Source organism: Dicentrarchus labrax, unplaced genomic scaffold, assembly GCF_905237075.1.
Source record: "Dicentrarchus labrax unplaced genomic scaffold, dlabrax2021, whole genome shotgun sequence".
Classification (NCBI taxonomy): Eukaryota; Metazoa; Chordata; class Actinopteri; family Moronidae; genus Dicentrarchus; species Dicentrarchus labrax.
In genome coordinates, this window is record NW_026136714.1 from 4,141,546 (window position 1) to 4,167,480 (window position 25,935).

The following is a 25,935-nucleotide window of genomic DNA, read 5'->3' on the forward strand; positions in this document are numbered from 1 at the left end:
AACAAGAGCGTGTAACTTAAGTAATTCACTGATGTCATGCAAACAGTGACGGGAAGCCAAATGTTATATAACCTGGCTGTTAGAAAACGTCTCTCCTGCCAAAGCATACAGATGGGGGCACGATGATGTCATTTCAGGATACAGACACCATCACTGTCGAGTCACCGCACAGATATTTCGTTATGCCTGTGATAGTTTCCCCATTCAGCGTCCATCACATTCAGGGTTGATACAGGATACAATCCCACGTCTGTTTTTTCTGATATTATTAGTTTTTGAATCAATTGTGTTCACCAGAGAAAACAGGATGCACGGCGTATTATGTAAAAGAAATGTTTATTTCCATAATGAACACATACAGTACATTATTTTGACCAACATAAAAAGTGCAATATGCATTCAAACTACAGCAATGTACAGTACAAAAGTTACTGCATACTTAAATATAAAAAGAAAATGGTTACAAAACTGTGAAGTAACCTATTGTGATCGTCGTCACGTCAGCGTGACAAAAGCTTTCAAACTCACTGATGATATGAGCGTAGAAGCTTAACAGCTATGAGCCCGATGACTTCACTGAGTCGCTTTCGTCTCTCCCAAAAAGGTGCAAAAAGATGTGACAGCATCTAAATACGTATGATTGACATTATGGTTCACATATTTTGTACAGCGTCGATGGTGCTTCCAATTTGTCGAGACAGCCAAAGAACTTTGGTCTTTCACATTTCAAAAAGCATAAAAATGAATTCAAAATGTTGGCAACCCTCAAGGATGAGCTAATTGAAGGTAAAGGAAGGTTTAAAATGTTTTATGTTTTGTGTTCAGATCACTTTCACCTGGGAAAAACCCTGACATAAATCCTCAGTTCCTGTCACACAAGGCGTTTGTATTATGATTTCAAGCAATGCAGCGTGACTCCTCACTCTGCTCTCCCAAGAACATTGTAGGGAATGATGAGGTCAATAACATTACTCTAATGTTATTTTGGAAGATAGCTTGCTGTGTACCAGTATTCACTCAATAAAAAAAGCAGTGCAAAGGAACAACAAACTCAGAAATGTTTTTGTTCTGTTTGTTGAAAACAGTGAGCAAGCCTCTGGCAAAACAAAGTCACAACCTTCTCTCTCGCTCTCTTCTCTTTCATCCCATTCACTCACTCACGGACTCACATATAGTTATGCATTAACACACACCTCTGCATTTAAAATGAGTTCCAAACTGATTTCCTCACTTTAATTTGACATCAGCAAATGAACTGAATTAAGCTTCTAGTGTTCATCTGAGAAAGAGCTCCATGAATGTAACATGAGGTAACCATTAATTTTACAACCCTCTAGCATCTAAAACATAAACTGTGCGGTAAACAACTCTACGTTTATTAACACTTTGCTTTCCGTCGAGCTCCACCGAGGGACTCAAATTCATCAGTGATGAACCACTTTGTATCAGACAGGTAAAAATAATCTAAGTGCCAATGGATACCACAATTTGGTACATATCAGGTACTGTGAAGTTAAAGGTTATAGAGCGTCTTGTACCGTCTCATCCTGCAGTCTAACACACAGCTCTGTGCCTCTGGTCTCATAGGTAAGGCACTTGTTTGTCCATGAATCAAACCAAGTAAGAGGTGAACTGATGGCTTTACACATTTGTCAGATACAGCAATATGACTTAGATCACTGTGAACAGCAGTTTGAGAAACAATGTGGCAAAAGAGAGCGTACACTCCTTTTAACGACAGTTGGCATTGTTGTTTTGTTTTCATTTTGTTTTGTTTGACTCAATTCTCCAGATCCACAGGCAGACGAACGAGGGGACGAGCTGAGTGTGTATCACCTCCACTTTGACGTGTCAGCTTCTGGGCTCACCTGGTAGCGCCCTCTCTGGAGTGTGCAGGTCCTTGCAGGGCCGGGGCAGAGCAGTGGTGGTGGGGGAGTCCCACTCCAAGCCGGGGTCTGGCTCTGGGGACAGCGAGAGGAGCAGCAGTGTTCCTGCGTCTGAGGAGCAGGCCGAACACAGGTCCTCCGAAGAGAAATTGAGGCTGCCCAACTTGGCCAGCGAGTTGGACCGCTTCAGCCTCGAGGGCACGGTCAGGCCAGCCAGACGCATGCGGGTCTCGATCTCCTGCGCCCTCTGACGCACGAGGCCAGGTTTCCCCCTCACGCTGCGCAGGCTGTCGCTGCTGGAGCTGCGTGTCAGCGTGGAGCCGTGAGGAGAGGAGGTGGGTGTGAGCAACCCAGAGCCCACCACCCCCAACAAGGCTTCATTGGTCAGTGGCACCACCAGTGGCTCTAACCGCACTTGGCATGGTGTAGAAGATTTAGGGAAGTCCGCTGTGAAGCCGGAGAACTCCTCTTCATCCTCAGCGTGACAGGGGCTCTTTTTGGACCTCTGGCATGCGTCCAAAGGCTTCAGAGAGGGCAGGCTCTCCTGGGATAAACCTGAAAGTCTCTCTAGTCTCTCTGCACGCCGGCGGACAAGCCCAGACCTCTGCAGCTGCACGAGGGTTTCCTGTTGTTGGCCAATGTAGCAAGCCACGCCAGGCTTCTCTTCCTCCACATCCATTCTCATCAGCTCAGGGAGAGCATCTGAGGAAGCTGTGGATTTACTATTCTGGCTCTCTGTCTTAACCTCCAATAAATCACCATCGTCCTCCGCCTCCGGCAGGTGCAGTGATTCTCCTGGCTGCTCGTCTCTGTCGAGTGGAGCTGTGGGCGTGGAGGCAGCACAGTTGGCACAGTCACACAGAGGGCCACAGGGGCGTAGCAGTACCACAGAGGACGCGAGGTCTTCAGAAGAAGAATGGGACAGTGGGAATGAAGCACTTGGGACTTCAGGAGGACTGGGGTTAAAGCAAAGCTTAGACACCAGGGGTGGAGAGTCTTTTATCTGCTTGGACTTTGAATCCCCAAAAGACTGTGGAGAAGCATCAGCTGGAGGATTGATGGAGGAAGTTTTCTCCTAAATAAAGAGAGGAGAAGAAGAAAAAAGTCAGAGGGAACTGGATTCATAACTTAATAACAGCATTTTCATCCTAAAATGTAGGTTAATCATGTAACTCAAACTTACATTAAGGTTAGGTGGAGGGCTCAAATGGTTGTTATTGTTGGAGTTTTCATTTAGGGTTGCCAGGTCCATCCCATTTCCCTCTGTATCCCCTTCTACCTCCACATCCTGCGTTTCCTCTCCTCCGCCTCCTTCCCCACCCCCTCCATCGTCTGGTTGCATGAGTACCTCCATCTCTGCCTCCTCCTTTCGCACCTCCTCCTCATCCTCCTCCTCCACTGTGCTGAACTCTAGCCTCAGACGCAGCTCCTCCAGGGGCTCAGGCCCCCGAGAGCTTGTCTGGGCAGCGGTTCCCTCTGCTGAAGGCCCAAAGTGGGGGAGTGGCAGTCCTTCACGCCCATCAAAGGCCTCGTCGTCCAGCAGAGCGTCCCGCTCCACATCCTCGATTTCTATAAAGACTTTTTCCATGCCGAGAAGGGGGGGGCCGCGCACAGGCGTTGATGGTTCGCTGTCCAGCGCCGAGTCAGAGAGTCGGCGGAAATAGTAGTTGTTGTAAGCGGGGTCGATCTCCAGGGAAACAGTCCTGCACGGGGAGGGACATGCAGCCCCTTTATCAGACAGCGCCTCCTCACAGCAGGGAGACATTCCCGGCTCTGGAGTCAGGTGGCCTCCCTCCTCCCCTCCACAACACTGAGCCAACCCCTGCTGCCCCTCGGCCATCTCACAGTCTGCATCTGGATGCCACAGCTTGTTGTGACGCTGTTTACTGAGGATACACAAATACAGTGTGCACAAGTCAAAAACAGCCAGAAAAACAACACACACACACACACACACACACACACACACACACACACACACACACACACACACACACACACACACACACACACACACACACACACACACACACACACACACACACACACACACACACAGGGCTGTACCTAGCATCCAGGATGCCCTCGTACTCGGCCAGTTGTCTCATGAAACCTGCGTTGGGTCGTGTGATGCTTCTCTTTTGCTTGACAAAGTTGTAAGCCTTCTCTAGCGACCAGCCATACTCCTTCATGGCGTAAGCAATGACGGTGGAAGCAGACCGACTGACACCCATCTTGCAGTGAACGAGACACTTGGAGTGGTTCTTTCTATGGGGGAGAGTTTAAAACATAATCATTAAAAATATATATTTTGGTCTCTCAAGAAAAGCTTTTTCTAAAAGTTACAAGTGCATCTCATGGTCTCTTTTCTCAGCCGATGGAGCTTGTGTAGTTGTCAAAGAGCTAACTCAGTTATTATCAAGTGACTTAAGTAAGGGGCTTCCGCCATGTGGTAACAAGTGGTTTTACCTGGTGGTTAAGGGGGCATGTGGTTGAAAGCTTCAGGAATAGCTAGTAAGTGAACCACGAGCTATTTTATAAAACTACTGTTTCCAAAGAAGAATGAATGAACTTTCATGTTTTCTAATAAATCTAATAAATAAAGTTAATGTTAATAACAGCATATTACAAAAACACATTAAAGGTCCAGTGTGTAACATTTAGAAGAATCTATTGGCATAAATATAATATTCATAGGTATTTTTAAATTAGTGTACAATCACCAGAAAATAAGAAGTGATGTGTTTTTGTTACCTTAGAATGAGCCCTTTGTATCTATGCTGACACAGGTCGCCTTCAGTGTTTCTACAGTAACCCAGAAGGGACAAACCAAGCACTAGCTCTAATTCATGTTTTTGCACATTACACAGCCACTGTACTTTCTCCTTCACACATGACAGGGTGAAGCAACTGGTTTCCTTACAGTGATGGGAATAACGGCGTTATAAATAACGGCGTTACTTTTTTCAGTAATGAGTAATCTAATTGATTACTCTTCCCATCTTAATAACGCTGTTACCGTTCCTGCCAAAAAATTACTATAATTGAAGCTGTTTTTTTTAATCAGACCAACTAGATCTCTGAGCCAAGAGGCAAAGACTTTTTTTTTACTGTTCTTCCTTGGTTAGTGGGCAGTGCCCGAGACAAGACGATCGGCTTAGGTTGAGTAAAATTTCACGGTAAGCCAATCAGAGGTAGAGTTGGGCGGGTGTTCGAAAGCACGTATAGTCTGACACACAACGAACACCACAAGCGAGTCAGTCAACGAGAGACAGGTATGGCGAGTTGTGTTGCATCTTCTTACATTTGCACTAAAAAGAGTGGAAATATTGTTTGAATAAATTTTTGGTACATTGCTTAAAGAGCATAATTTAATTTAGATTTATTTGTTGGCTGGCTGCAGCCTCTTGAAGTGAGATTGTCAATGATGAATCAAAAGAAAGAGATTTATTTTTATGGAGATGTATTTTTTATTTCTTATGTATTACCTATTTATATTTGGATTCCTTAGTTTTGCTATACATTGTACTTTTCAGTTAGAGTGAAAGCACCTCATATTGTTACACTGTTCTACTTTTTGGTACAGTATATCTACCAATTGTAAGGTTTTTTTTGTTTTATTTGCACTACAAAGAGTGTATATATTTGTTATTTATTTTTGGTATAGTGCTTAACAAGCATAATTTAATTTGGCCCAGTTGTGGCCTGTTGAGGGGCAATATATATCAAAAGTTCCAAAACACCTATTGTGTTATTTGTATCGATCCACTATATAAACATAATATCTATATACATGGCATTTGATTGGAGGCTAGTCTCACTTTGTCCCACAGCAACATTAAAATAGTTTAGACTTGTGTACATTGTTTCTGTTAATAATGTATTGTATTAAGTGTCCATCTCATTATAATATTCAGATTTATCATAAATAATTGAACATGCACATGTATTTTAAGTTCCGTTAAAGAGGGGTGGAGGTGGGGTCACATTTGAGCATTTAAAAATTTACTTGAAAGTAACGCAATAGTTACTTTCTGAAGTAACTACTTACTTTTATAATTTGTAACTCAGTAACTAATTCAGTTACTTTTTGGAAGAAGTAACTAGTAACTGTAACTAATTACTTTTTAAAAGTAACTTGCCCAACACTGGTTCCTAAATCCTAAACACTGGACCTTTAAATGAAAGACAAATATTGTCATTCAAAGAAACTATAATTCTCTTTGTGATTACATGTAGAAAAGTTATCTGATGCCCCAAATACCAAGTAAACTTCAGATTTTAGTAATTTGAGATGTGAGTCTCGTGTGATGATGAGATGTCTTTAAAAAACTGACACGACAACATGTTTTCTGTTCCACTCGGCACTCACTTTGCTTTAACAATGAAGTTGTACGTATCATTCCAGTGAGCCAGCAGGTCAGTGGCGTCTTCATCGTAGACGCGTATGTTGTGATAACTGAATGTGCCTGGAAAGAAGTTGTCTATCTCCCTGGTAACATTGAGGATATAGCCCACCCTGGGGAGGAAAGATAAAGTTAACTCGTCAACAACATTCCTTCTTGCTCAAGTCATTATGAAAATGTTTTTTTGTGCAGTTATCTTAGTTTCCCCCATAATATAAAATAAATCACCCTGTTTCTTGCAGCTCCTCCAAATTAGACGCATTCCATTCGGATCCCTACAAACAAATGAGCGAAAATACTGTTTAGACTTAGTATGCTTTCAAGTCTTTGTAAGCTTGTTCTTTCTCCAAAAACAATCATTTGACAGGGAAGCAGTCTTCCATTGGGACGGAAAAGAGGACCGCTTTATCTCACAGCACTTCACAAGAAACAAAGGATGTTTTGGTGAACATAAGAGACGGTATCAGTTGTCCCACCAGGTAGACGTGGTCGAAGATGAGAGTGGCTTTGTCCATCTGGCCCAGGATCAGCAGCATCTCGTTGTCGATGAACTCTTTGTACTCCTTCAGGTTGCAGTTCATGTGTTGTTCCAACTCTGTACGGATCTACCAAAAACATTACACACATTATGCTGATTTTTGTCGATCGTTGAGGTGAGTTTACTTTACATTTCTTCCCTGAAAACTATACAAGTATCATGTAACTGTCACAAGATGGAATATCAACGAAGACTGAAACACAAAATAGAGTTTGGATGCTATTGGAAACTATTGTAAAATCTTCGAGTAACGTCCATAAACCTCAACTCCAAGGTGAGTTTGAAAACAAGTAAGAGAACCGAGTGGTGTCTCGATCTTTAGAGAATGAAATGTATATTGTATACCTGTATGTATAAAATTGTACATATTGGTTTATTCTAGAAATTGTATTATCTTTAGTATGTGTGTAGCATGAAGAGACTGCAAACTTTCATTCTGTTATACAACCTTGTGTTGAATAATGATAAATCAGTTCCTTTGATTTCTTAAATGCAGCCACTGAAAATGAAACCATGGTTTATTTCAGTGTGTGCGTGCCGCTCTATATCTTACCTGTTTGCAGGTGACGTTCTCGAGGTCCTGGCACGTCATGATGCTTCTGAGTTTGGCTTTGATAAGGCACTCTGTCCTCTCTCTCTCTGAAGGCCTACCAGAGATTAAAGCTCATGAAAAATCTCACACAGTCACTGATATGTCAAGTGTGTAGCAGTGAGTAGTTTTTAATCTTTACATAAGGAATCTGATTCAAGTTGGTTTGTGCTAACTGACTTGTCGACAAACATGGTGGGCGAGTCTGGCCGCGTGGTCTCCAGGTCCTTCATGGCGTTCCACTCGTTGATGCAGCTCTGGTCTGACGCGATGCAGCTCTCGTAGTAGCCCATCCAGGTGAGAGCCATGCCTCCGGGGAAGTAGTTGTACCTGCGTGACACCTCACACACTTTGTGCAGCACCTGCAGGGCTGACCTAGATTGTAGTTGTTTGGAAAGATAAAAGGTCGTAGTGATTTTGTGAGAGATTTCAGATAATCATATAACTGTAGTGCTAACAATCTGTTAAAGGGTCTATGCAACCCTCTGCACATGCGCCTTTATGTCAGCAGGTGGCAGAATGAATCAGCACTGCCTCAACTTGGCTCACTGCAGCAGAGGGGCACATGTGTTTATCAGGAGATTTATTGTGGTGTGTCACGAAGTAAAATTTTTTTAGACAGCCACTGTGGCTCCAGAGGTTGTTCATTACTCACCACATGGCCTGCACTGACACGGGTTTGAAGACGTGAGTCCGACCTGCCGTGTTCACAGTAAAGCCCCTGGGGAGCAGACAAAACAGATGGTCATTCCCCCGAGCACCACGCAGCTATGTGTGTGCATCGTGTTCATCCCAAGTGTCTGGTGTAGATGCAGTAAGTAGGGAAATATCACTGGGTTAAATGCTGAAGCTGTGCATACAGCTGACAGAGAGGACTCACCCGTCTCCATCCAGATGGATCTTTGTGTCACTCCACAGAGGTAGCACCATGCCGATGGAACAGCTTTTGCTGGCAGAGGAGAATGAAATATAATTACCACAATGGCGCATTAGAAACTTCTGTTGCTATAATTGCTCCATTCTAGGATAACTCCACCACGACTAGCTGTGAATCTAAACACTGTCTGGCAAACAAGTAGTGGCAGGATTAGGAAAAGGAAACAAACTACTGTAAAATATTTAGGGCTGCCCACAAAACCTGATGATTCAAATCATCAGTCGAGAACACCCTGAGTCAATCGAATAACTGCGCTTTTTTTTTTTTCAGCACTGTACACAGAGCGAAAGCACGGCAGGCTGTAGACTTTAAAACTAAAAAATGACCACAAACCACAAAACTAACTGCGATGAAAGTGGAGAAGAGTGATAGTTAACAGAGGACAGCGTGACGCCGGGCAACGTGAGGCAGGGCAGCGCGACTCCAGCCTGTTGCCTCTCTGCTGACTGTCAGTGTAGTCTCTGTAACCTCTTTTGGACCTGACGGTGGTACATGCCGTCCACTGTGATTGACTCTTCATCTGACAGCGCTGTCAGCAGCACAGCAGGAGATACACTCTGTGGTGCACTGGGACATTATAACTGAACTATGAGCAGGACGCACACTTTTACTTACTCTCTCTAAAGTGTGAAACTCATGCAGACGTGTTTCCACCACAGGAACTGCTGGTATAGGAGTTTAGGAACAAATAGTTGAATCTTCATATTGAACAGCCAAATCTGATTTGACTGACTCTGAGTCGGGTACAGCCCTAAAAACAACAATCTGTGTGCCATTTAGTGCTTGTATAGAAGCTCCAGTTTAAGGCCGAGCTCGTTCACATTCATAAATATAGATTTGTCTTTTCCAAACAGTTCATATATCACGTCTAATAGTAACATCAATTCATAAACTGAGCGCTGTTAGCTTTTAACAGATGACTGTCTGTCTAGCAAACAAGGATCATACCCCCCCCCCCACACACACATACTCTTACCAGTCTTTGCTGGTAAAGTCGATTCCCAGTAGGATGTTCTCCTCTGTGTCTTGTCGCCCACTGGTGTACACCACCACCATGTACCGCACACGATCTGACCATGCACTCTCCAGCCGCACCGCCTGGACAGGATAAAGACAACTGACCTCAAATTCAAAGCCAGAACTTTTGATTAAGAAATCCTGTTTCCTGTTTTTGTATTAGTGCCAAGAAAAACACATTTGATTACTGCGGTATTTTAAAGGAAATTTTTGCCTCACATTGAGTTACAGTTAACATAAAAATGCTTTAAGATAAGTACGTTTCATAAACATACTGAAATAAACTTGCGGGTTGGGACATAGTTAATTCCACTAAATCTAGTGTGGCAGGTTTGTGATTATCATGGCCCCGTTCACATGAGTGCAAAACCGTGATTGTGCACAACAGCAAATGCCCCAAAGAACTGACCCTCCTGCTAAAATCAGTGTCCAACAAAGTGTCTCAGCTGGATGTGCAAAGAAAACTGGAGCACAAGTTTGATGTAATAGGGTAACCAAGTCCTCAGGATGTGTGAGAACACCGAGCTGGTAAACATAAAATGAAATAACTCAGCTTCACACTAACGCACACACACACACACACACACACCATGGAAACATTTGGTAATGCTCTCCTGAGTGTGTTCAAACCTGCTCTCATGAGCTAGTAATTACAGTGAACAAATAAGCATCTTAAGTACACAATAAAATGCATTCTGGAGGGTTTGCTATGCCAGGTTGTTAGTCACTGGCCTGTATGTGTGTGTGCATGTTTTCGTTTTGATGTATGCATATACTTATGTTGTCTCTCACCAGCTTGATTCTGTCCTCCGAGCGAAGAATGTTTATCATCACCTGCAAGTGTTGAGGTAAGTCGCCTGTTGAGGAAGATCAGAAAGAAAATGTCATCATTGTAAATTTACCTCTTCATATAAGCTGACACATTCTGACTTGAAAGTGAAGATGCAAAGATGATAAAGCCTGTTTCACTTTGACAACACTGATTAAGAATATAAATGAGGACATAATGAATGCTGGAGACATAATGAGTTTATATAATTAAAGTCACTGCTGCAGTCTAGTGAAGGTACGTGAAGTTACACTGCTCCCTAGTGTTTAACACTAAAGCCTTCCTCATGGAGACAATAACATATAACCTGTTCAGCAATATTTCATCAGTTGACGTGTGCGTTGAAAAGAAACGAAAAGACATTTTTAGTCTTCGTATAAGCCAATTTGTCAGCCACAAAACCACAATTCAAACCTGTCTTTGTTCATTTTACATCCCTCAGTGCTCCCTGTGCCAGGTCTGATGTAAGACGTGTCAGTGAAGCAGGATAATAAAACAGGGTGTTGGACAGCAATTCAAAAGTAGCATCTGACAGAGAGCCAACTATCTTAAAATATGTCACAACAGGTCAGATAGACAAATCATGACATGCTGACTGGTTATAACCGCAGCCACTGGCGTGAAATGGCCTCATCACAAACTCCTTGTACCTCATTTACAGCCGCTACGTGCCTCTTTAGTAAAAACACAGTGAAAACATGTTTAAAGTGACGTTATGTTTATGTGCCAGTCATCGCTTTGTCTCATCAGGGTTCCCACTCTTTTTAAGAAGACTTTTCCAGGACATTTTCCAGGAGTTTCTCTTGACAATACAGGACAGCACTTGCTCACAAACGGTGGTCAGAGTTTATGGGGCTGCTTTCTGATTGGACCTTTTTCACAGCAGCCATTTTGTCATGAAATAGTAGTAAGACAGTAAAGACAGGTGTTACCAATGATACTGTTAACACCTGTGTTTAAAATGGCTGCTGTGACAAAGGTCTATTGACTGTAACATTAATTTGGCCACAGCACAGGTTAAAATATAATTAAAATGTTCCACATATTTTTATTTATTATTTCCAGCATATTTTGTCATTTTAATCAATTTCCAGGTTTTCCAGGACAAGAGGGAACATTGTTTCATATCTGGGTCATTCTCTTAACATAATGCATTTGTTGTTCTTTTTTTTTGGATAAAGATTTGGAAAGAGTATGCATTTTATGTCAAACTCATAAAACTCATGAAAAAAAAAAAAAAAAAATAGAGACTGATATATAAATCCTTCTGAAGGTTCATAGCCAACAACCGCTCCTAATTTACTGACTATCATTACTGTTGCAGCACAAGCGATAGTGAAATCGATGATGAAACAGACCCTTTTAAGAAGGAATAATTAGTTTTTTGCTCATTAATACTTAATGTAAAAATGTATAGCCTAATGATTATTCTTCTGGCAAAACATCAAAATGTGAGTACGTAGTTGACCTCGACAATGAGACCCAAAGGTTTTAAAAACTGATTATATATATATATATATTAAATTGGGGTGCATGCATGTAGAAACTTTAACAAGGGGACTGAAAATGTAAAAAAACAACAACCTCTAAGTGTGCCAAAATTGTCCTTTAAGATTAAAGGTAAAAGCAAAGACTCTTCAAAGATTCTGCATCAGTGGTCAAGATGTTACCACTCACTCAGACATCAAGAGTCCAGTGGTTATATTTAATAGTTAAATAGCTGAAACTCTGCAGATTGTTTTATTCTCCTCTAGAAATATTTGAAACTAATAAAGAGCGCTGTACATTTTGCAGCCAACTAGCTGGATAGCATTGAGCAGCATTGTGGCTAGCCAACATGTCCGCTGTGTGGAAATACTTTACACTGGAAACACCGCAGAGCAAGACAGCAAAATGCAATGTTTGCAAAGCCGTGATTCAGAGACGTGGAAGCGCCCTCGCGCCGTACAACACTACGAACGCAATCAAACATTTAAAAAAGCACCACACGAAACAGCACGAGGATTTTTTAGGCGAGCTGTCAGGAATCACTTCTGGAGTCATTCCAAAAACAAAGTAAACTCCAGGCAGGCAACGTGAAACCTAAAGGGATTACTGTTTTATTGATAGTGTGTGTGTGTAAGATGTTTACACTTATCGCACTTTTCTTATATTACAAGACTCAAATATTTGACATTTGGGGAATTTAATAAATATTGACATGACAATCAATTTGAAACCCTTACAGTTGCATATTTGTTTTCAGAATGGGATTTTTCCTGTTAAAAGGATTTCCTGTTTTTCTGACTTCCTTTTCTGACCTTTTGCTTACCTCAAGTTGCCTTCTGGGACATACATGCATACATACGTACATATCATACTTGCCTGTTGAGGAGTTTATTCATATTATCTCATATAAAATCAACAATAATGATAATAATAATATTAAAGAAAAGCTCTGGTATCGGAATAGTATCCGTATCGGCCGATATCCAAATTCAGGTATCGGGATCGGATCGGAAGTGAAAAAATGTGGATCGGTGCATCCCTAATATGGAACATAAGATTCATCAACTATATACCTATTTTATAAAGTATCCTAATGCTCCTCCAGTCTGTTGGCCTGTTAAAAACAATTTTTCCATTATTTGATGAATGAACACGAACACTCTGAGTTCACTGTTCGTAGCTGCTAAGTGAAATCTCTTTGTGTGTTTTTGATAGTTTTGATGGATCCAAGTGGATCAAACTGTTTAAAAGTCAAGCGAGTTCACGGCTCTGTGGCGGCCAAGTTGGCATCTGCTCTAAAAAATAACAGCTGCAAGATACGAGAGTCATACACAGAAACAAAAAAATATATATACAGACAGTTATGTATCCGTGTGTGTCAATGTTGATGTGAGAGGTTCAACCCAGTTCAACTGATAACCTCGACTGACACCACCGACTCTCAGCTTAGGTAAAACCTTTATAAGTGGGCATTCACAGATTTCCCCCACGATGAAACAGCTCACTTGTATGTTAAAGAAGACTGATTTCCTTGTCTATAAGATAAAATGTCATAGCTCTGGTCACCACACATAAGTATGGCTCCACAGATTAGAGTGTTTATTTCCATAAAACAGCCTGATGAGACCAGAAGATTGTTTAAAATCCTGTTTAAGTCACTGATGCTAAGATATCAGTTCACAGAGCAGGAATACCTTTACCAAGAACTTTGCACAAGTCACCTCACATCTTTTTTTTTTTTGTTGTTAAAGTCCACAGTTACTGGGAACTATTTCCTGAGCCAAATGTTTTGAGAACAAAGCAGGACCAGCAAATATGTGGGTTACCTGACAAAGTGGCTGGTGGAGTGGACAAAGCTGCCAACCATAGCCATGACTTGCCAAATGGCTTGGCACCATTTTGGCTGTTGGCTGGTGCTATTTTCCCATCATGCCAGTGGACTGTCAGGTCAGCCTTATGTCTTTAAAGCAATAATTGTGGCTTTCAGTGGTGACATTTTAAAAGCGGCCTTTGGTTGAAGACACTGGCCAGTTTGTAAAATAAATTAAACACAACACTACACTTCTATTCATTTTCTTTACAGGTAGTGGTCAAAGTTAAAGTTGGCCTCATTTGGGAAAGTAAAAGGGCGCACTGGGACACTCATAGTACAGTATGAACACTGTAAGTCAATCGGCTACTGTTACTTTATCTACTATAAACACAAAACTGTCAGACCAACTACCCACTATCAATATTGTCCAGTTCCTGTGTAATTCATTTACATTATGCCAAAAACTGTTCCACCCTAAAACTCAGTTCCCTTTACAACTTGGATGTTAGTTGTTATGTTGCTTCAGTAAAATTCATTTGATAAACTATAAAACCAAGTCATAGAGGGTTTGGGCGAAAAGGGGGCGAAATGGGAAATCAGAGACTGTTGTGCCCACATCTTTACAGAGACCCACTCCATCAACATCCTGGACCAAGCACCCGACAGGCAGACTGTGCTCCGAGAGCGCAGTACGAGAGGAGGCGGACTCTCTGTGCTCAAACACAGTCAAAGTGGATGGACAGAATTATTCCCTGGGTGTATATATGTACGTAGATAACTGCATATATTGTTTTATTTATTTCATTCTGTGTTATGCAAACTGAAGGAAGGCATGAAGGAACTACAACTTTTCGTTGTGAAACCTTGTGTTGTTTAATGTTTGAAACGAATTACCTTGTACCTTGTATGCTAAGAATAGTCACTGACATTTACCTTGTGTACCCTGTACTCCGTAAAGCAGTGAGAAAAACAGAGGACACACGAGGTAAAACAAACAATGAGGGCCGTCTTTAATCGTCAACAGAAGTTTCGCTCACAGTGCTACCATGCACTGGATTTAAGCACTAATCTGCCTAAGCTATACGTCTGGAACATGCTTATCAACGAGGCAGCCTCCATCCTCCTCACCTCAGCTTTAAACATCTGCTGCAGTGTTAAAGGAGTGCAGCACATTAACTCGTCACACAAACGCACTACGCAGCCTGGATGAGGAATCTGACGAGGAGATTAAAGAGATCAAAACTACAGTTTGGGTAAATGATGGTGGGGAACAGGGTGTGCTTTTTTGGGTGCCGTGTCCTTGCGGTTCTCACCTGCATGTTTGTGGTGAGGATGGGCTTTCTGGCCCTGTTGACTGCTTCCCTGCTGCAGGAAGAGAGCAGCGCCCTTCACCATGAAGAAGCTCTCACTCAAGCTGAAAAACGAATGGGGAGAAAGGAGTTAAGCACTGAAACACTGCACATCAGACACTTGTTCGCTGGACAGTGGGGCTGAGAAGCGGGACACAAGACAAATCAAATATTCAAGTTTACAGGACATTTCAGCTCAGTAGACACAGCCAACAAGATGAGCATAAATCACGGCTGCCTGCTGCCGGTGATCTACCTCAACAGCTGAGTGGAAAAGCCTAGCTGCCACGTTACAGAGGCAGACCTCAGGCCTGCTGCAGCCATGAATCAAGCTTTGATCCTGAATGCTTATCTGTCTTTTTTCTGCTGCATGGGCTGCACTCAGATTTGACTTGTCAGGTCCCTGCTGGCTTGGTGAAATGCAACGCAGACCTGAATAATTGACCTAACTGCAGTTGTTTGCGACGCTTCCACAATGGCCGATAAGCAGCAATTACCAGTTCACGCCTACCTGTAAAAGTGAGTTTTTTTAAGGTAAGGCTGCTGGAGCTGTCAACAGATTACATAAGGAACAGCAATAAAGAACTAGTGAGGTATTTCCTCTGGGCTGAATTCAATCCTTCCATCTCATTGGAAAACAATGTGAGCACATTCATAAATCCACCTGGCAACAGGTGGGACACATGCACCGTGTACTCTGCGTGTGTAGTCTGGCAAACCAGGCCATCATTATGAAAGTTCAGAAGTGATGAGTGACAGGAACAAAACAAAATCCAAACAGGTACTAAAGACAAACCTGTCTCTAATTACAGCTACAACATCAATGTATTGGTAAAGTGTCAGTATTGCTAGCTAATGTCAGCTTAGACCAATACTGCGATCAGTCCAACATTATTTTTACTGATGACGTGAGATTTAAAAAAGCCTAACCTGTTTTGCATCTGAAGTTTATACTGCAGTTTGCCCAGTGCTACTATCAAGTGGGAAAATGGTGATTGTTGATATTGGCTTAAAGCTATAATACGTAACTTTTCCACATTAAAATGTCTACAAAAACTAGACATATGTTATATATGTTGTTGATTACTTACATTATATCAAATGTTTCCAATGTTCAAACCCAGAGAAATCTGTAATTTTATTCAATGGTGCGTGTCAATAGCGTCATATTCCCTTTTTCGCGTGCATTGTTAGCTGTCATAAATTGAGTTTTTTCCCAGTTTTAAGCTGCATTTTATGATCCACTTTTTAGATTTTGATCATTTTTAAATCTAATTTTTAACTGGATGAAGGATTTCGGTGAGGTCATCGGACGTCTAGATCTTAAGTTATCAGAGAAACAAGCTGACGTAATGTTAGCGTTAGGTAACGTTAGATCCCTCCAGGACGTTTTTTGTCTGCAATAGTGTCAGAGAAGCAATTTTTAACATGAAACTCCTTTATTCAGTGCTTTTAGTGTTATAATCAACAGGTCAGTTTGTTTTAGAGAGGAGGAGACCTCTGTGGATAATTCGGCTTCCAGTAGAAACCTCCTGAACGATGAACACTAAAGGAACGGCAATGGTGCTGAAGACAATAACTCCCATGATCCCACGCTACTTCACAACGTCATCAAACTTTGTCTTCTGTTCTTGTTTTGATGTGAGCGACCTCCTAGCGACAGGAATTACATACTGTATGTTTAAAAGCAATAACCTATATTGGTGCATATTCTCAAAGGATACATCCCTAGATGTCCCACACACAACCCATTTGACCAAATGCAAAAAGTTCAACATGTATCAATAAAGTAATGAATCTAAATGACACCAACAACTGCAACTTTCACCGTCACATTTTTATATGCAGCTCTGAAACTGTTCCCTCACTCAGCTCTCTTTGATCAGAATTTCAAAGCCCACATACAGAAGAGCAGGCCTGGGCCAAACGGAGGATTTTGTGGGAACAATGGACTTCGTTTTGTGCACCTCACAATAAATTCCCTCCGCCCCCAGCAGCACCACAGAAAAAAAAAAAAGAAAAAGTTCCACAGTGACAAAGCACGGGGGTGGACACTTCTCAACAAGAGCTTTTGTCTCACTTTGGTTGATTTCAGTCTGTTCTCTGTTTGAGATTTATGATGCTGTCATGAGGGTCTACTGTCAGGGAATGATGGATAATATGAGGCAAAAGTGGCAAGAGCAAGAAGAGGACTAGGGCCTCATTACTGCTCAGTACTGTGTACAAATCCCTGCTGCTCATTTTTCCTACTTCAACTAGTAACCCAACTTCAAGTCCGCAGGTCTTATCCTGTGATATCTGATATTTTCCCAGGAAAGAAAAACATTTAAAAGGTGCACTCTGGTGAAATCTGAGGATGTGTGAAACTTGTCCTTATGTGTAACTCAAGAGCGGTCCCACTGCTTTACAGGCTGTACTCAGACATCCTAATTAAACAGCCTCAGCTCTACTGTCTCTTGCCCTGCAGCACCCTGCTATCAGCTTCTCCACAAACAGTAGGGCTAAAAATACATCTGGTATCAAAGCAAACAAAGACTACAACAGGAAAGCTTGCCAAATAGCCTCAATGATTACAACCTACAGCACCTATAGCTCCTTTACAGACAGAAAGAATGCCAACGCATCAGCTCATATGAATGAAGTCGTAGACATATCACTGATACAGAGATGCATGCACAGCTCAGCCACCTCTGCAAGATAACTTATTTTGACTGAGGTCCATTTATCTCATATCAGTTAGACATGTTCAGTGATTGATTCAATCTGACAGCAGAGTATCTTTTGCAAAACGACCACGTCATCATTCCAACTCTTACTCCTACATTTGTTTCAAAAACATAACGTAGAGCCAGAGGTCCAAGGTCATACTGTGTTTGATCAGCGGAGGACTTTGTTCCCACTGGTCCAAACCCCATGTTAAAGGATAAACGTAACTCACATGCGGTTTATCTCACTCTGGGTCAACACAGCGTTCTTCACGAAATACGGTAGCATCTTCATCACAGCCTCCTGAATGGGTTCTACAACCAGATGCATCCTGCTGACCGGAATGAAAACCCCAGGCCTCTCCGCCGCGAGCTACCTCCTCTTCATCGGCCTCCAGACACAGCGAAGGAGCAGAGTGCAAAAGAGAAAGAATGACGGGTTCAGGTCTTGGCCCACGGCTTTTGAGTGACAGACTGACTGACAGCCTGCGCTCATCTGTGCTGCTCAGTGAAGAAGTGCCGTCTGTTCAGATGCCACACCCTCTTGTTTCCTCCTCCTCCTCCTCCTCCTCCTCCTCCTCCTGCCTCATCTGAGCGTCTCTGTGTGCGAGTGCAGACAGACTCCCGCCTGGAGGGACGTACTGCAGTCTCCACCCGCTGCCTCAGGCACACACACAACTGTGCTCGTCTCAGTCTGTTTTGTTTGTGTCGCACTCTTTTACAGTATACTGTAGGTCACACGTTCACATCCGTAAAAGAGGAAGAGTTAAGTTAACTCTTTCATTCAGGGTAAGAATTTGCAAACTTTTCCAAAAGAAACACAAAGTCCATCAGGTGTTTTTGTTTGCCTTTTCAACAAACACATGAGGAAAAAGCCACGAGGTTACAGAGGACAGTGAATCCAATAAAATTCAATTCCTTTCCCTTCTTGTGTGTCAGGTTTCCATTTCCAGGATCTGGTGTTCCTGTTCAACAGAAACCATATCTCCAAATCCCATTTTCTCTCCCTGTCTTCCAGGGAAAAGCACAAGACCACTTGCTCAATTGGAAGAAGACAAAAAACAAACAAAAAAGCAGCAGGAGGAATTTTGGCCAAAACTTGCTAATGGGATGTCCCAGTGTTGCATGCCACCTTAAGGGTCAACAGAATCCAGGGTAGTGCCTCCAGGGAGCCTAACACATGGGCCAAGCATTGGTGGAAAGGGCAGTGAGAACTGGCATGTTCCCAAAACTCCCAAATCTCATTATACCCAGGCTTATAAGGGGGGGATTATGTTGTATCTCTCCTTCAAGTGGCCAGCACTGGCTGTCACTCACTCTGATGTACCGCAAACACATCACAATGTAGATTATTAGAGTACAACGATTAGCTTAGGGAGGGAATATCCTTTATGTCTAATGCTTCTGCAAACAACAGTGAATATTCTTTTTAGATAGCAAAATACAGAACTGAAATTAAAGATAATAATGCAATCGCAGTTCAAAAGAATTCTTAAAACTGAGCCCACAGATTAGTCCCTGTTTGGGGGCTGAAAGTTAATACAGGCCATAACTTTCTTTCTCACTTTCCCTCACTCAGCAAGCATTCAAACCACCACACATACACAATGAAGAGGCATGACTCTGTTAATCTGGGAGGATTTGCTGACAGACATTCACAATAGCTCCGCGACACAGATAACAAGATAGCCCTCCAATTCTCCGAAGCAAAAGGACGCGTAACACCTGGTCCCTGGCAGATACTGTACTCTACAATCTGACGTAGGTTTAGTCGTGTTCCAGGTGGAAACTTGGACAGCTCTGTGTGTCAGGTGCATGGAGGAGTGGAGGGACCTGATTGGATACAGGAACTTCCTCTGCATGTGAGGTCAAGCTTTAGAAGCAGCAGACAGGAATGCTGCCATGTCACAGAGTTAAGGTATAGTTTGTTGATGAAGCAGTAGCCAGATGGATGGCTGAACAGGGCCAAAAAGGACCAGATGTCCTCTAAGCCTCTGCTCCGAATCACCAGGTGTACTGGTATGTGAGGGAGGTTGGATTACACAGAGGACTCACTACAAAAAAAAAGCTCAAGGCACAGAGGCAGTAACCAGGCTGGTTTATTCATGGTCTCAGAGTGTTTTGCACACAGCGGCACAATGAGGGAAAAAAGGCCTCCTCTTGGGGCTGCCAGTTGCATAATGCTGGCATTTTCCTCACTTACACCACTGAAAGGAGGTAAAGAGATGGGGGGGGCAGGTCAGAGAGGAACAAACCTCCTCAGGTGTCAGTGGAGATATATGACATCATCATGTTACTGAGGAAAGATTAACCCACAATAAAGACCTAGAGATGGTGATTCTGCTGCAGTCTGTCTGCCTATGCTTCTCCAATCCACACATTATTCCACTAAGGCTGCATGATATGGTAAAAAAAAACATCATATTGCGATTATTTTGACTGATATTATGAGTGCTTATCTGTAGAACAAGATTTGTAGGGCATTCCTGCAGAACCACAGTACTTCATACAATGCTTTTTATTCACACATTTGACTTTTAGTTAAAATAATTGGATATTGCACTTTTGAGTAGTCTGACCTATTATGGCATTTAAATCACTACCAGTCTCGACAAGTGTGCTATTTGAGTTAGAAAGTGTTTAAAGTGAGTGGTGAGTTTAAATTTACTTCAGATTAGAAGTAGTAGCGTCCCTGTATATTTTTCCAAGTAGCAAATAATCTGCCAATCCTTCGTCTCCGTGCTGAATCCCTCCTACTCATTCCAAACGCTGCATGCACCCCATATCTACAAGCAAACACACACATTTCTGTTTAATTGTGCTTCTTGCCCAACACTGCTGTGTGCAAGGTGGTAAAATGAAGTCATGCCTTGGTTCATCGCCAGCGACACCTGCACAATGTTTACATTGGCCTCCATCAACCCCTTGAGCTTGTCATCGTTATCAAGGTCAGTCGAGAACAGCGAGCACAAGAACTCCCACTTGGCAGTCGTACAGCTGTCCATCAACAGATAGCTATCTATTTAGTGTACTAGATCAGTACACCCTGATCTAAACTGAGAAATACATCTGTCAAATAAAAGACAACTTAATATGCCTTAATATTATAAGACGTAAATTTACTGGCAATTTCATTGCATAACGACGTGGCTTACCAGTCGGAAAAAATGGAAACAATCTTGAGGCAAGACGGGGCTCGCACCATGCATAGATCATTCGCACACACATACATCGCTTAGGGACATTGCATAGGGTGTTGCATAACTGGAGAGAAACTGAACTCTTAGAATGACGCATTCGATTATTTTAAGGTCGTAAGTGTTCTGCTTCCTCAAACATTCTTCTGGTTCACAGATTTGGTGACGTTTCAAGCGACAAAGATGCGAAAAATCACAAATAAAACTTCACATTTATATTAGAACAGAGGATTCTGTCAGTATGAACGACACATAAAGACCTACGCTGTCAGCATTGTCTCCATCTTGACAATTCCATATTATATGTGAGCCCAAAAGACATACAGGCTTTTACAAAAGCTTTTGTATCGATCTGCTCTGAAAGTGAAATTAAATCTCTCCAGTAAACAACTTCACTGCAGCCGAGTTACAATAAGATGCCTGCTAATATTTAAGAGGAGAGCATTCATTATTAACAATCAGATACTGGTAGAGAAAGACTTGTGGGTGATTTTTTCACGCCATAGTTGTTACACAGTCATTACATTTAAATGCGCAATTCTAAGTCTAGACATTATGGATTGGTATTTGGAAGATAACATCCAGAAAGAAAGCTTTGGGTGCAGAAAACAACAACAAAATCAATTCGATTTTCTTTATCCAAGAGACATATTTACATCATATTAAAGTTCAAACTGCCCAAAACACACGTTACATAATAAAAGTGCAAAGTGTTGCCAGTTCTTTGAATTTTAAAAAGGCCTTAACTTCGAAACTGCCTCAGGGACTCGGCTCGAGCTTTTGACAGAAAAATTACTTAATCAGGTTTTAACACAACTGAGTCACTCTGTCAGAATGTGTAAAGCATTAATCTCTTATCCAAAGACAACAAAGCCATACATACTAGGGTTGTTACGTTTTTCTGAAATGTACAAAACACACTTTACTTGGAGTGCAAATGGTTTCTTAATACATTAACTTTAAGTGTATCCTTGGTCTTGTCACACTGTAGGAAAAACACACTCAAAAACTCAGTCTTGATAGTTGGCAGCTGGCAGAGGAATAAGAAAATAACGTGACTTCTTTGATTTACAATTGTAGATATAAACATGAACATTTTATGTCTATGCTCAATCAAGTGAACCAACAGCTGTCTAGCCCAAACTTGCAGGTTGAAAAAGGGTTTATTGTGCGGTGCTGCTATAATCATTTCTGTCTTTCTGCTTACTCCCACCTTTTGTTGGGAGACAACGTAGTCAGTGTGTGAATCTGAGTGGGGGACACGGAGTAGAGAAAACTGTACATTTCCAATTTGAAGCCAAAGTTTTAAACTCAGTAAATGACTTTAACAATCAAGTACCAAGATTATTATTATCATTATTATTACAATCAGCTTTCTGCCGATCCAACGCCATACATGCATTCTGTGGAAAAGTGACTCAACTGATTCAAACACGTTTCATCGATCAAAGTGCCGATAAAAATGCCGACACACCCGTCGGCATATTACTTGACAAGACTACTGAAAATAACATGGTTTTACAGTTAGGATCTGATGACTCGGCCAACAAGAGAGACAGACAGCAGGTGTTTTATAACACTGACGCTTAGTTGTCCTTGTGTGTTGATGCCAGCTAGTCTGCCGCCACTCCAGATTTCACTAAATGACTCAAAGACAGATGCAGCCAATCAGTCAACAACAACTGTGTATAAAAAATCTGACTTGCTTTGCCATGTAGCACGCAACAGAGGTTGCTAAACTTTAAACTTAAGAGTAAACTTACCTCTGATTTATTCGCCGTTCATCTTCACTCCCAAAATCCTGCAATACAGATAAGGAGGAAAAATTAATACCACATCAATCCGATTTTGGCATTATTAACAAACATCGCAAGTCTGTATACAGGCTTGTATTTTACCAATCATAAGCTTTGAGACAAGCTAACCCACAACATTCAAAAGAAAAGAAGCCAAATGTAGGCATTCCTTTAAAGTACACAGTATACACAGCTCGTTATTAAATAATCTGTGAGAACTGTGTTATACCAGCGATATAAAACCTTGTGTTCACTTATTCCACAAGAAGTGAAAATTGGCTCACGAATGTTTCACCAGAAAGGGATTTTAGGCACAGAACAGTATAGTTTGACTTTAGCATCAATCATTTAGGCCCATTTTGCTCTCAAACTGCTTTAAAATACGGTGCTGCGGGCAAATAACAGTGAAGTCACGGCAAACGCAGGTGTGTCTTATAAGCATTTAATAGCAACCACACCACCTGGACGAGCTTGCAAGACGCGGAGGGAGCAGACGTGACTTGAAAGTTCGTCAACATTAGGCGTAAGCGTATTAAACCAGTACGGTAGCATAGAGGAAGGTCTGACAAGCAGTTACATGGGAACTGTACAATGTGGGCTGAAGAACAAGGAAGTGTGATAATAGTTCAGCTGACCTGCCAGTAAACACTGCACTAAGCAAATACCAAATACTTAAAACCACAAAAAGGGACAGTTTATGTGATAGATTTAGTGTATTTCACCAAAAGTAGACATAAAAAACCACAGTTATGACTCGATTAATACATGTTCACACATATAAAAACTAGGGTTGCAGGTCGGGTAAAAACGTCATACTGCGACTATTTTAATAGATACTGCGATATGATTCATGATTAGTGCTTTCTTTACTGAAACACATATTAAAATCATGATGATGTGAACATTTTTGAGGGTCTGTACCAAACAAACACGTTCTCTTAAACTCTTCTGAACTACAGTATGTTATTATAATGCTGTTTTATCACACACGTTGCCTTTATCCTAAAACTGCAGCTTCTGAAATTTGGATAATATTCTGATTAATTGTGCATCCCTAATAAAGACAATGCTAGATCTGGCCTTCGACACAAGCCACAGAGAAGTTAAAGGCTCTAATCCACCTTTTTCCACTCGCGGGAACATTTTATAGCCACCAATGTACGACTGCAGCAAGGTCTACAATATTCAGCTGGAACTAAAAGAGGAATACAATGACATACAGAACTGGATACAAGAAAATCATTCCACGAGAGGAGCGCATAACACTGTCGTATAATAGGTACAATAATCTCCCACATTAACCGCCTCTTGCGAGCATCATCTGTTTACCCCCCTCTTCCTCCCTCTCCTAGTACTCCACCAACCCCACCCACCCCTCATGAGCAGATGACATCATAGCTGCAGCAGCTTCCTGCGAGCTTTATCTGTCACACCTCAGCACGCTGGTGGACTACGCCAACGGCTCCGGTGAGACACTGAGGCACAGGGACAAAACGAGACCCGGTCAAACCAACAGAGCAGAGTCCTTTAAAAGGCTCAGTCTACCTGCAATAGGTGGCGTGTATGACATTTAAAGTGTAAACCCAGCTAAGAGCTGTCAAGTCTGTTCCCCTCTGATGTGGTCATACAGTGCAGAACTACAGCTGGTAGTTAGCGCCCTCCTCTGGCAGTGAAGATATTTCTACTTGGAAGTTATCTTTTAAAAATTGGGAGTTTTGTGGCCAAGAAAAACACATTTTCTTGCAGAGAATGCCCCAAAAAATAACAAGAAAAAAGCTCAAAGTGTGACTCTCTGCTGCTACAGACAAGTATAAGCAAACCCTTAAAGTTCAGTTTCCCCATTTGTGTCTTTACCAGGCTGTAAATCTCATACTTCCCTGTATTTACTGGAAGAACCAACAAGGCAGCACACTGGAAACTGACACAGAAACATAATGTGTAGTTGACTGATGTATTACCTGTTAAAGAGAATAACAGAACCACCAGACTAACAGATCAATATCTCATATTTAATAACACTAAATCAATGAGATATCAGTGCTTTGTCGGCTGCTGCAGCTTCGTCTGTGTGCTGGTATCGTTGTGCTGATGGTTTCTGCCCTTTAACATGTTTCCAATGTTAAAATAAATACGTTACTTTCAATGTCAGCCAGTCTCATTATAAACTGCTAACGTTAGCTGCAGCTTATATCATTCATATAAGGCACTTGTCACAACGCTAACTCTTTAAAAATACGAACATCACATTTAACAGATTATTTATTATTACATTTAAAAAAGTCGTATTGGTGTGTGTGTGTGTGTGTGTGTGTGTGTGTGTGTGTGTGGGATATATCTGGTTATCAGTCGTTTAACAGAAGCTAAGCTAACGGTGCTAATTTAGCTGCAATCAGCGGGCCTTTCTCCGGCAACATCTCCCACATCCTCAGCCCTTTTCAATCCAAACCCCGCTCCCACCCGGTTCTGTTTCACAATCCAAACCCCCCCCCCCCCCGGGGACACACACTGACCTCCCCCGCGGTCGTGGTTGCTGTGCTGGCGGTGGACGCGGCGCTCGGGGTCGGGGACCGCTGCAGAGTAACCAACGCCATGGCTGGAAGCTGAGGATGCGCCGGCCGGCCACTGAGGCCTGGTGAGCTGTTAGCTGCTGGGCTAACGAGACATACAACTGATGGATGGACGGATGGATGGAGGGAGGGAGGGAGGGAGGGAGGGAGAGGGAGAGAGAGAGAGGAGCCGTATTAACCCGCATGCAGGGCTGTCTGTGCAGGAAGTGCTGCTACCGTCGAGGTCACGTCCATCCTGATGGCTCTTTGTAATTATACTGTTGTAAATGAAGAATGACTGAACGATAATGAGGCAATTCAGAGTGGTTGTACGAGTTTAAAAATGCTATTGAGATGTGAAAGAAAGAGCATTTAAGTTGGATTTATCATAAAAACAAGATGCAAATATAAATATAGAGGAAATATAAGCTAGAGTGGAATAAAACTGAATAAAAACATGTAATGCTGAATAGAATATAAATCTAAAAAAAAAGAAAAATAAAGAGTTTAAACCCCAAATAATAATCTTAATAAAAATAATTACTAGGACTGTATGTCATATTGCTCTGACAGATATCAGACAGTTTAATGAGCCAAGACTTCAGGAGAAAACTGGTCTTCCAAAGACAAAAACATGCAGTTCCCTGAATGTTAAAAGCATGTAAAGTGAATGTAAAGCACATTTATTATACAGCATCCCCAATATGTTGTATGTATCATCATTAGTGTGTTTTATAGTTCTATATTATACTTTTTGAAGTTAATACTGACTGTAAAATATGTGTGTATACCTGAAATACCTGATATTTAAATGTATTTAATCCCACACATTATTGTGG

At 41.9% G+C, this 25,935-nt stretch overlaps 1 protein-coding gene across 2 annotated transcripts; it reads right to left on the reverse strand.

Annotated features, from left to right (window-relative positions):
* Positions 1–317: 317 nt before the first annotated feature.
* On the reverse strand, positions 318–25,342 carry ssh1a (slingshot protein phosphatase 1a). 2 transcript variants are annotated; one of them, XM_051422877.1, is made up of 15 exons: positions 25,061–25,342; positions 22,518–22,555; positions 14,817–14,917; positions 10,166–10,230; positions 9,333–9,454; positions 8,300–8,368; positions 8,075–8,140; positions 7,600–7,794; positions 7,384–7,477; positions 6,769–6,897; positions 6,521–6,567; positions 6,259–6,405; positions 3,954–4,154; positions 3,070–3,772; positions 318–2,961 (listed from the first exon to the last, which is right to left on the reverse strand). In XM_051422877.1, the coding sequence occupies exons 1-15, from the start codon at positions 25,139–25,141 to the stop codon at positions 1,852–1,854; spliced, it is 3,168 nt and encodes a 1,055-aa protein (XP_051278837.1). In that variant the 5' UTR covers positions 25,142–25,342; the 3' UTR covers positions 318–1,851. The 2 variants fall into 2 exon arrangements, with proteins under 2 accessions (XP_051278837.1, XP_051278838.1); XM_051422878.1 differs by lacking the exons at positions 22,518–22,555; positions 25,061–25,342 and adding an exon at positions 17,791–18,104.
* Between the last annotated feature and the right edge of the window lie 593 nt (positions 25,343–25,935).